Source organism: Musca vetustissima, unplaced genomic scaffold (genome assembly GCF_032173495.1).
Source record: "Musca vetustissima isolate MV318-11 ecotype Yass unplaced genomic scaffold, APGP_CSIRO_Mvet_v1 utg57021, whole genome shotgun sequence".
NCBI classification, from domain to species: Eukaryota; Metazoa; Arthropoda; class Insecta; order Diptera; family Muscidae; genus Musca; species Musca vetustissima.
In genome coordinates, this window is record NW_026888309.1 from 19,592 (window position 1) to 32,604 (window position 13,013).

Consider the following 13,013-nt stretch of genomic DNA (forward strand, 5'->3'; position numbering starts at 1 on the left):
AAATTATTATTATCTCAACACATACACACAATCACACACACACATAGAGTGCAGTGTATGTGTACGCATTTTTAGGAGCAAACCATTACCAACAAAGAGAGAACGGAAAGTAGATACCAGTTAGCCAGGCAATGAGTCGAGACGAGTCGTGTCGAACACAATCTTTTTCTGTGTGCCTGCCATTATTGTGCAGAAGTAGTTTATAGATACACGATATCAAAGAAAATATCCTTACTCGCTACCACAACACAAAGGATAATAAAAAAAACAATTTGTTTTAAAAATAAAATTTTAAAATTTATTTTAAGACGAACGAAAAAAAAAAATATTTTGAATTTAGAAGAATAAAAAAAAACGAAGTGAAAAGTGAGAAAAAAAATAATTGTGGAATAAAAAGCGAACACTATGAGAGCCCATTTCGATATACCTGCCTCACCCGACACCGATGATGGTGGCATTTTGGAGACAAAAAATAGCCCAAAGGCGGCTCAGTCGTCCAGCACGAATAACAATAATGATGGAGGCGATTGTGGCCCAGCTGCTGCAGATGATTCGCACGAGAAATTAAAATCACGTATTATGGAATTCAAAGGTGATTCCAGTAAAATGGCTGTGCTGGGTGAATTCATTGATGAGGTTTTGGAAAAGGCCGAAGAGGAAGCCAATAACAGACAACAGGAGGCCAATGCCACAAATAATTCGCAACAGGTATGTGTATGTACGCACTCAGACATACACACAAATATACAATTTAGATGTGTGTGTGTGTGTGAGTGTGCGTTATATCTTATGATAGTCCCAAGAATTTATTAATAATTTTTTTGTATCTCTCATCTTTCAGAACAAAAATAAATCACAAAAGCAGAGTAAGTTCGGAATTTGTTTTAGCTTTAACGTTTTATTTTATTTTGTATTTTATTTATTTTTTTTTTGCTACTCAATATTTTGTTTTTATGGAAATTTATATACGGATGGCCTATAATGATATACACATTTGGTTGTATAAAAAACTCGATCGCATGGGTCCTTGTAGTCCTTTTCTGTAATGGCAAAAAACAAAAGAACAAACATGAAAAAAGCACATAAAAATATTTTTATTTAGTTTAGCCCCTTGTAGATTTGTAACAGAGATGGTATGTCGTTGTATGAAATGTTATAAATGTCCATGTAAATATGTATGTATTAAAATTATAAATAATATTGTATATAATGGAATGTGGGGGATTTGGGGAATATTCAGAAGAGATTGAATTGAGGACTGGAATCTTGAGGCTTTGTAGAATCTCCAGATGAGGTTGAATCCTTCTACAAAGTTTTTTTTTTATTTAGAGACAATGTTTTTTATTTGGAGTATATGATCCGAATTGGCTGAAATTTGTTACAGCTCATTTATTTGGCCCAAGGACGAACCCTATTAATATTGGGAAAATTCGGTTCAAATTTCGATATAGCTCCCATATATATTTTCGTCCGATTTTAGGTAAATGGTGCATCAAAGTCCGAATATAGCTTTCGATTGACACGAAATTTGGCATAGAGTACTGAATTGAATCTAAAATGACGTGTCTTAAGTTTCGTAAAAATCAATTCAGATTTAGATAGAGCTCACATATATATTTTCATCCGATTTTATGTAATTGCTGCACCAAAGTCCCTATATGTATTTCGATTTGCACGAAATTTGGTATATCGCACTGAATAGAGTCTAGAACGATGTGTGCTAAGTTTCATGAAAATCTGATCAGATTTAGATATAGCTCCCATATATATTTTCCTCCGATTTAATGTAAATGGTGCATCAAAGGGCCTATATACATTTCGATTTGCACGAAATTTGGCATAGCCTAGAATTTAGCCTAGAATGATTTGTGGTAAGTTTCATGAAAATCGGTTCAGATTTAGATATAGCTCCCATATATATTGTCATCCGATTAATTGTAAATGGTGTACCAAAGTCCCTATATATCATTCGATTTGCACGAAATTTGGCATAGCGTACTGAATTAAGTCAAGAATGATGTGTGTCAAGTTTCGTTGGAATCGGTTCAGATTTAGATATAGCTCCCATATATATTTTCATCCGATTTAATGTAAATGGTGTACCAAAGATCTTATATATCTTTTCATCTGATTTTAAGTAAATGGCGCTCCAAAGTGGATTTTTCAAGGCAGTGCAGAGCCCATAAGGCTTGGATTTTCTATGCCTCTGCATTGCATTTTTTAAGACAGAGCAGAGCCCAAAAGGCGTGGATTTTCTAAAGGTTTTTTTTTTCAAGGCATTGCAGAGCCCAAAAGCGTGGACTTTGTAAAGATTTTTTAAGGTATAGCAGAGCCCAAGAGGCGTGGATATTTTAAAGATTTTTTCAAGGCATAGCAGAGCCCAAAAGGCGTGGATTTTTAATGATTTTTTCAAGGCATTGCAGAGCCCAAAAGGCGTGAATTTTTTTTAAAGATTTTTTCAAGGCATTGCAGAGACCATAAGGCGTGGATTTTTTCAAGGCATAGCAGAGCCCATCAGGCGTGAATTTTTTAAAGATTTTTTCAAGGCACAACAGAGCTCATAAATCGTGGATTTTTTAAAAAGTTTTTTAGGACATAGCAGAACCCATAAGGCGTACATTTTTGAAGAAAATTTATCAAGGCATAGCAGAGCCCATAAATTGTGGATTTTTTAAAGATTTTTTTCAAGGTATTGCAGAGTCCAAAAGTCGTGAATTTTTCAACGATTTTTCAAGGCATTGTTGGCTTGGATTTTTCAACGATATTTTCAAGGCCCATGAGGCGTGGATTTTTGAAAGATTTTTTCAATGCATTGCAGAGCCCAAAAGGCGTGGATTTTTCAACGCATTGTTGAGCCCATAAGGCTTGGATTTTTCAACGATTTGTTCAAGGCATTGTGAGCCCATAAGGCTTGGATTTTTTAAAGGCATAGCAGAGCCCATGAGGCATGGATTTTTAAAAGATTTTTTCAAGGCATTACAGAGCCCATAAGGCGTAGATTTTTTAAAGTTTTTTTTTTCAAGGCATTGCAAAGCCCATGTGGCACGAATTTTTAAAATGTTTTTTCAAGGCATTGCAGAGCCCATAAGGCGTTGATTTTCCAAAGATTTTTTCAAGGCATAGCAGAACCCATGAGGCCTGCATTTTTAAAAGGTTTTTTAGGGCATAGCAGAGCCCATAAATTGTGGATTTTTTCAAGGCATAACAGATCCCAAAAGGCGTGGATTTTTTCTAGACATTCCAAAGCTCATAAACTTGTTCCTCCGATTGTCTAATATCAATGCTTATCCTTTCTGCTCCCGTATAAAGATATTCTGGATTTTGAAATAAAATTTATCCGTTCTTCAGATTTCCTGAAACGTTGTCCTCGGTCATTTAGCTACCTACAAGGCTATCTTGAATTTTTATAATTTGTAGAAGTCTAAATAACCCTACAGAACATTCGCTGATCCTCCAGCTAGTCCTTATATAGATTTATTCGTTTCAATAGGCTCCCGATTCTTAACACTTCAGAAAGCTTTGTGGTACTTAGGCTCATTTCTATATTGGGTTTCTCTGATTCTGCCCTTCTATAATTTTCCCTTTTCTGGAATTCTATAGACATTATAGGCTCATGACTTATTGTAGTCTTCTTTTAAGAAGGGTCCAGATTGATTTAAGGAATTTTAAAGATCATAGCAGGATATTCCACCTGAGGTGCCTGTAAATTTATCTTTTCGGAACCTCAGAGAATAAAAGAAGACCGCTAAACCTAAACAAGATCTCCTATTATTCAAGTTGTATAGAACAGTAGATCCTCTACAGTTATTCTGTTTATAGAAGGTATATAATCAGTGAAATCAGCCTCTTCAGGTTTTCTATAGAAGACTTTCATCTCCTATCGGAAAACCGTATATATTTTATTTTTTATATCTTGTGACATTTTTGACATTTGTATATATGTATGTACCATCTCTGTGTTATTTTTTATATTAGACATCCTTTTAAATTCCTTTACACCAACTCCACCACCATCAACCCTACCTCTACATATAAGTATTGGCATGTCATGCAACCATATATAAATTTACCTAGCTTAGTTATTACTACTTACGAACATCCTTGCATGAATTGAGTGCCTCCTTTGCAACTTCCTGTAGTTCCTTGGGTAGAATTATGGGAATTTGGGCTGTGGCTTTGGATATGCTGAATTCACCTTTTTTCGTTAACTGGAAACGTAAAGAAAAAGATAAATAAATAGAAAAAGGAAATGAAGTTAGGAAAATAAAACAAGTAAGAGGAAACATTTAGCAGGATAATAGATGAAGAAACTCCGAAACTCAGAAATTTTTTATTTTTTTAAGTTTTTACTTCGTAAATATTATAGTGACTAGAATTTTAGTGGATTGTGGATTATTTTGTTCCACACCTCCCAACAAACTATTAAATTCGTAATTTCGTTTGTAACGCCGGAAAATATTCATCGGAATCCATCGATCAAATCACCCATCCATCTGTCACCTTTTTTTGGAATTTTGAAGTGTTCTTTGGCGAACGAGCCAATGAACTTTGGCACAACGAACCTAGTTGCAATGTTTCAAGATTTATCTGCCGACTCTGTCAACCAAGAGAACTCACTGTTGAACCTGAGCAAAGCTGAAATTGGAGTAATGACAGCAGGCATTACAGGTTGCATTGCAATATCAGGGTCTTTACCAGTAAGTGGGACCATGATTTTACTGATTACTGCAGACTCTGTGACGAGGAGGATGAGACGGAGACAATTGAACATCGACTGTGTCGTTGTCCACCCACGACACAGATTAGTGGGTGCTCACTTTCCACCGTGTCTAAGCTTATTTTTAACTATGGAACTTGCTTTAATCTACAGCATCATCAGAAACCTAACGAGGTTGGGAAAGTGCAAACTTAGCATGTAATATGTTTTCTGTTCAAAATTTCTACAACTATTTACTACCTACCTCCTCTTAATTCCTTATTAGATCTCTACATATCTTTCATGGATGATCACAATGGACCGGCCGGTCTCCGAGTGCTACAGTCACAGTTAGTGACTGCACATCAGCAAACCTAACCCTAACCTAAGGATATTTTTCTCGTAGAAAATTTTCAATATGGTTCTATAGCTCCACTCAAATTTGTAGAATATTCCCTGTATTTCAATTATGAAGACTTAGACTTTAGTTCGTCTATAGAAGTGTTTCTATAATATATAAAATCCTTGGGCATATATGGATCCCTTGCCTTCAACCCGTTTATAAAAGACCTTTCCGATAGTCTACTATGGATTCCTTGGTGTCTATGTTATACAACATCTTTTATGTGAGTACCTGCCTATTGGCTTACCTCACAGTGACTGAGCCACGGGCGGAAATGCGCCCACGAGTGCACCAGCACCGAAGTGCTGTACCAAACCTAACCTTAACCTGAGGATATTTTTCTCGCAGATAATGTTCAATATGGTTCTATAGCTCCACTCAGATTTGTAGAATATTCCCTGTGTTTCAATCATGAAGACTTAAACTTTAGTTCGTCTATCGAAGTGTTTCTATAATATATAAAATCCTTGGGCGTATATGGACCCCTTGCCTTCAACCAGTTTATAAAAGACCTTTCCGATAGTCTACAATGGATTCCTTGGTGTCTATGTTATACAACATCTTTTATGTGAGTACCTGCCTATTGGCTTACCTCACATTGGCTGTGCCATAGGCGGAAATGCGCCCACGAGTGCACCAGCACCGAAGTGCTGTACCAATCGGAGTGCATGCTTCACGAGCAAAACTACTTAAACAACTAAAGGTCCGATCGTCTTCAAGAGCTATACTGAAATCCCACCCCGCCCCTCCATTCGATATACCCATATTTGCTAAATCTCTAATGTCATTATAGTAACAGCATTCCATCAGTATATGCTTCCAGTCCTCAGTCATCCCGCACCAACATAAATCCATCTGGGACAGGCTTCTTTTATGCAGAAACGTATTGAGAGAACCATGCACCGTCAGTAAGAGACCAGCAGTTAAGCCGAAGCGAAAGTCTGGCCGGTCCACTACGAACGTTGCGTTACGAATAAATACGTACGTCACCCTCTCTTGGTCACTGTTCGTCCACCTTGCCCTCTATCTGTCAAAAACACACTCCCGAAGGATCCACAAGATCAGAAGGCCTGAACCAATCATCCTCATACAACTGCAAGCACGCAAGCAGCACTTGCAACGCTTCTGCGGAAACAGTGCGACACAATGGCAAACACGCTGACACGAAAGGAGCTTCTTCTGCCCAAAGATAGAATATTAGGTCGCTAGATCTGATAAAATCAACAACTCCCTTTTTAAAAGACTATTCCGATGGTTTCCTTGACAGCTAGTTTACAAAAGTTTGGGGTGGTGTCCTTTAGCTCGTCTACAGATTGTCTCGTGGACTGGAAGATCGTTTATGGACCTTAATCTTGCACATGGATGAGAAGAACTTAAGAACACTGCCTTAGATCCTTCCGCTTGTCAAAAGATGATTCGAGTCCTTGATGTTTTACAAAATATAGATTCCTATTTCTTCGATATAAAATTAATTTTCCTATTCCGTGGATATGAAATTCTAAATTAAAGGAAAATCAATTCCTATTTGCGTTTGGAATATTTATATTAATTTTTAAGATTTTAAAATCTCCACGATCCGCACCCTTCTGTGTAATAATCCCTTATCAATTAAATATGAAAAACACTTACCGTTCCTGCCAGCTGGGCAATACACTTTGTATAGCACTGGAAATAGAATTAAAATCAAATTTTTATTATTTATTCTCATTATTATTATTTGAAATTTTCTCTTCTACACACCTTCACATCCGAAGAACTCTCATCCAGTTGTTCGAACCTACCGAAACGTATATTATCCAAAGTTTCGAGGGAATTTTTAAATTTCGGGGCACAACCATTACGCATCATATCCAGACTTTGATCAAATTGTTCCATGGTGACCTGAAAAAAGAATTTACGGAATTTACTTTTTTTAAAATTCCCCTATTTCTCGTCCCACACAACTTACGGCATTTGTTAATCGTATCCATATTAGATGTAGTAAAAATAATTTCCCTATTAGGATATATAAATTGAACATAGTTATTTTCTGTGTGTTGTGAAAACGTTTTTTAAAAAATATCCCGTTAAATTTTCAACACGATAGTTTTGTGGGAAAAACATTTCCCGTATTGCCAATACCTTATATTTATAGATTCCGTTTTAGTTTTGTTGTTAGATTTTGGTTGGTGCGAAACAAAACCTGTCATGCCATCCATCACCATTATTGTTATGTTTAGTGTCATTTTAATTATTGGGGAACAATTCGTAAATAGAACCGATATAGTAATTAAGTTATTTGTAACTGCAAATGTTGAGATGTTTTAATTACTTGGAATTGTCGCAGGCCAATTCTCCCCACATATATTGGGGAGATGGTGACAGTATAGCCTGTATAAAAGCAATGCGTAATAGAAATGCCTCACAATTTAGAAACATTTATTGAAGTTTCGACTAGTTAGAATTTCGCTGTATTGTAACGACAAGTTTCCTCCGGTTGCTGGGTTATGCTCGCGGGGGTAAGGTTCGTCACAGAAAATTTAAAATAAAGTGATAGAGAGTGAAAAGATGTAGTATTAGCTTTCAAATTCAGAATACTTCGCTTCATTTACTCTTAAATTTATACACGGATCTCATATACTTAAAATATTAAAGTCTGCAACGTCTGCTGCTATTGCTCCGGCACGGCTGTTGGTTTTACAGGAACTCGGGTTTGCTGATTCTGGCAATCGATAGTAGGTTCCGGTCCTTGCTTCCGCTATAAGTCTTGACGCTGTCTTATGTTTCAACGCCTCTATGAAGGCCCACGACGGCTCTTTATGTCGGTTTTCATAACACTTTCTATAAAGGCCCACGACGGCTCTTTATTCCGGTTTCACTTAAAATAACTTTTAGTTATATCAAGGCCCACGACGGCTCCTTATTTCGAGTTTTCCCTTATATTTACTTTTCGTGTATAAAGGCCTACGACGGCTATTTATTTCGGGTTTTCTTAAAATCATTTTACTTTGTATAAAGGCCCACGACGACGAAATAGACATATTTCGAGTTTTTACTTATAACCACTTTTCGTTATATTAAGGCCCACGATGGCTCTTTATTTCGGGTTTTCCCTTAAAACCACTTTTTGTTATATAAATAAATCAGTCATTTGCCATATGGATCTCTATCGAATGCTCTATGGCTTTTAGTTTGTCTTTTTATCTTCTTGGGCTACATTTTTTCTATAAAGACTCCCTGAATTTGGCCTTCAGTTTTCCCCATCAAATACTCCATGGCCATATTAACATCTATCGAAGACTCTCTGTCCTTAAGGTTGTCTATAGAACACACTTCGGTTTCAGGTCATCACTACCGCTCGTCTATAATGACTTCCTAAATATGGTCTTCAGTTCTTCTATAAACTTCTTATTGGTCTCATGGACCTCTATCATAAATCAGTCGGTCTCCGGCTGGTTTATAAAATACTCTTCATCACTTCTTGGCATCATGAATATCAATAGAAGACTATCTGGCTTTTGTATAAAATACACCTCAGATTAGGTCACCATGGAACAACTTATTCAAAATTAACAAAGGTCCGCTAGTTCGTTAGCGGATCATTTCCAAAATGCATTAAATTTTATATATACTTATATAGCTGGCTTCTGACAGAACTTTCGTTCCATAAGCCGATCTTTAAAAAGATTTCAAGGCACGTCGGTCTTTTGCGCAGTTTTTCCAATTTGAAAGGTGATATTCGGCAATGTTGTCTTCCAGTTGATCTTTCCATCTTATTCGTGGCCTTCCCCTTCTGCGTGAACCATTAGCTGGTTCGATTTTATATTCCTTTTGGGCTGGGTCATCTTCACCGATTCTCACAATACGTCTAACAACACCGATGTCCTAGAATATATGACGTATGGTTCATTCGAAGGCGATATTCACCATTAACGCAGATCGGCCCATAGATCTTTGGGAGAATTTTTCTCTCAAACACTCTAAAGCTGCCTCATCGCTTGCGTAAGTACCCAAATCAGTTCAAATCAGTATAACAGCACGGGTAGTAACAGCGTCTTGGAGAGTGGGAGTTTGGTTTGGCGAGAGGAGGATGCCTTGTTTTCAAATTGCTCACCTAGATCTGTTGGCCAACTCTATCCTTCTTCGAATTTCAAAAATTATGTCATTAGTATTTTTTGTGGCCGTACGAATGTATATAAAATCGTTGACTACCTCGATCCCATCAGCTTGGTCTTTCCGCCGTTTACTGCCAGACCCACTTTGGTAGACTCCTTCTCAATTCGTTCAAAGGTGGCTGTTACCACTCGCAATGTTCGACCCATTATGTCGATGTCATCGGCGTAGGCGAGTAATATGTGTTGTTTGGTGTACATAGTGTCATTTCTGTTCACTTTTGCCTGTCGTATGATCTTTTCCAGCAGAATGTTAAAAGTCACACGACAAACTGTCACCTTGTCTGAATCCTCGTGCGGATTTGAAGGGCTTCGATAGGTCTTTTCCGACTTAAATTGCTGACCTTGTACCATTCAAAATTATCCTGCATAGCCGTATTAATATTGCAGGAATGTCGAACGCAGACACAGCTTTAAACACCTCTGAACGGATAGGGATGTCGAATGCGTCGGCTTTATAGTCGACGAATAGGTTGAATGTGTCGTTTTGTTTTTCGTGGGTCTTTTCCAGGATTTGAAAATCTTCCCTATGGTTAATTTGCCAGGTCTGAAGCTAGATTGGTATGGTCCAATAATGTCATTGACGCTTGCCTTCAGTCATTCACACAGCGCAGAATAGCACTTTATATGCGATGGGAAGGAGACTTATTCCTCTATAGTTGGTACATCTCGTCTTATCTCCTTTTTTGTGCACGGGACACTGGATGCTGAGGTTACAATCATTGGGCATACATTCCTCCAGCCAAATTGTACAAATCAGCTGGTGCATGCTCCTGATCAGCATCTGACCACCGCTCTTGAATAGTTCGGCTGGTAATCCATCGGCACCTGCTGCTTTATTGTTCTTCAGCCGATTAATTTCTACCCTGATCGCATCTTGGTTAGGTGGTCTACACTCTATACCGTCATCTCTTATTGGTTTTGGGGTTTCTTCTTTACCGCCACTATTTGATACCAGAAGCTTTGCAAAATGCTCCTTCCAGATCTACAACACGTTTTCTGTATCTATCACCAAGTTTCCTTCTTCATCTCTACAGGAGGATGTGACTGCAACAAAGCCTTCGGTTTGGTGTTTTACTCGTTGGTAAAATTTCCGAACTTCTTTCTGACTCGTGTACATCTCGATTTGTAACGCTAACGTTTTTCTTGCTATATACGTTTTTCTGAAAATACGTTTCCTCTCTCTCCTTTTCTCCCAATAATTCTCCATTACATTACGCACCTTTGGTGCTACATTAAGACGAATGCGAATCTTGGCTGCTACAAGATAATGGTCCGAATCGATATTCGCTCCTCATATCGATCGAACGTCTAAAACACTGGACGAATACCTTCCGTCTATCACAACACGATCAATTTGATTTCTCGTTGTTTGATCGGGAGAAATTCAGGTTGATTTGTGTATATTGAGATGCTTGAAGTTGGTGCTGCTAACTACCAAGTTTTTTGCTGGAGGATGAATTTTCCGACGGTAGGGCCAAAAATATTTTCCCTTCCGATTTTTTTTTGCATTAAACTCTCCTAGCAGAATTCTGTTTCTAGGCGTTCGTAAAATATGTCTGTGGTCTGCTCATCTTTGTTTTCCGTCGGAGCATGGAAGCAAATAAGACTGATGTAGAAGAATTTCGCTTTTATACGGATTATAGCAATTCGCTCATCTACTGGAGTGAATCTGGGGACGAGGTCTGTTATTCCCCTATAAACGAATTTAATTTATCCAGAATTGACTGTAACAATTCTACTACACATATATGGAATCTAGCCGCAAGTAAATAAGCTTTAAATAGCCATAATAATTATTATTGTTTTCAAACAAAAAACAAGAGAAACGCAACCGATACACACTGCTAATGAAAAACAAATCGATTTCTGCACTGTCACTATTGATGTAACAATGGGAGGGTATTATTATTATTATTATGGAACAATTCATTATAAGTTTCATTTTGCTTGCTAGGAAATTAAATGTTTCATTTCGATATAAACAATACTCGAAAATAAAGAGTAAATTGGTTGCAGATTTTTTCCATTATTTCCCAATTTTAAATGGATAGGGACCCATAATGCTCGAATGATCACCCATTTGGGGGAATATATATATATATATGACAGAACGATTGATTCCATCCTACACTTGAAAATAGTTTCAGCACGATATTTGCTTTACTCTTCAAAAGGAAATGGCTGATTTGGGCGGAACCGAACGCAGGTCTGGAGACAGCAGTGCTACTACTCTTTACTTCTTCGAACATTGTGACAATATCTGCTTGCGTTCGCAGCACTTTGCCGACAGCTTGTAGAAGCAGGAACTTCGCCTTTTCTATGGCGGACAGACCTCCAACTAGTCCTCGTCCACGAGGAGCTGGAGACAGCATGGGGCGACTGTTTAGATGAGATGCCCTCGGTGGAATGAAATTGAACTGCACGCTCAATGAGCTAGTAACTTCTCCTGAAGTTCCCTCAGCTCTATGCTTGCTCCTACGAAATTCCTGGCGTTAAGGGCCTTTTAAGGGAAGACAAATCAGATACTATCCCTAAGTGAACGGCTTTGGACGTGAAACAAACGAAGGCGAAGAGTAATATTTGCAATATATACTATTGGGGAATCCACGCCTCGCGGCAAACCTTTTAAGAGAAAGAATAAAGGCATGAGAAGACAATTCAGCTATTAACCCTAACTGACCCGTTTCAGATGTGAAACAAACGAAAACGGGTATATACATTTTCGTAGGTTGCGTTTTTACAGAGTGATTTTCACGGGATCACAGAACAATTCTACGCATATTATTAAAAATAGTATTATTAAAGCTCTCACTCTATCAGTTGGTATATTGCCCATTATTTGGGGTATCATCTATTTTTTCTTGTGTCAGCAGCAGAAATTAGCTGCCCTCGTAGGAATTAAGTTGAAATGCACGTTCAACGAGGCAAAGTACTATTCCAATGTTTCTCGGTCTGCTACAGGAAGTAAGTTGAACTGCAAATTCAACGGAGCAGCGTACTCCTCCGAGGTTTCTCGTCCTGATAGAAACTACTTCTGATGTTCCCTCAGCTCTCTGCTGGCTCCCATTCCAAATTCGTCGCGTGGTCGCACTACCTTTTAAAAGAAAGAGTAAAAGCATCAGAAGACAAATCAGAAACCAAAACGGCTATACGAATTTTGAGTAATATCCACGGGAGCACAGAAGTCTACGCCTATTATTGAAAGTCGACGTAAAGTTCTCACTTGAACAGAATGGGTACATTGATCATTATTTGCGTCATCAGCTTTGGTTTGCAGCTACAACAATGACTATAATTTCGAACAATTTTCTTGCATTCTTCTCCAAAACTTTGGTACCAGCATGACAAAAAAGGGAAATTTTCGTATGATGGGGCAAGGGTGCAACAACTCTTACATACTCTAAGTAGGGTAAATTTCCGACTACACTCAGTAAAACGTGGATAAATAGGGGTCAATTTCTGTCTATCCTGCAAAGCTCAATTTTTGAACTGCCTTTTTGGATCTTTCGTATCATCGATCTCGATCAACAAATTGGAAAATATTTGAGACCACTCTGAGAAGATTTTTATTAATTAGAAGTTTTTTAATTCACAATTTTTTCTATCAATTAAATAAATTGAACCTATAAATATATAGCATGCTTATATTATAAAATTAATATTTTATTCTCTCTTTTTTCTTTTTATGTATTCTAATGCACCTTATTTTACTCGTTTCTATGCATCAACTGTAAATTAAAAACAACTTACACGCTTTTTT

General features: G+C 37.6%; 1 protein-coding gene across 1 annotated transcript; it reads right to left on the reverse strand.

Annotated features, from left to right (window-relative positions):
- Positions 1-951: 951 nt before the first annotated feature.
- Positions 952-12,089, reverse strand: LOC133336146 (general odorant-binding protein lush). Its single transcript, XM_061544443.1, has 6 exons — positions 12,066-12,089; positions 7,048-7,128; positions 6,840-6,980; positions 6,729-6,764; positions 4,094-4,208; positions 952-1,040 (listed from the first exon to the last, which is right to left on the reverse strand). Exons 1-6 carry the CDS (start codon positions 12,087-12,089, stop codon positions 952-954), a joined length of 486 nt encoding a protein of 161 aa, XP_061400427.1.
- Between the last annotated feature and the right edge of the window lie 924 nt (positions 12,090-13,013).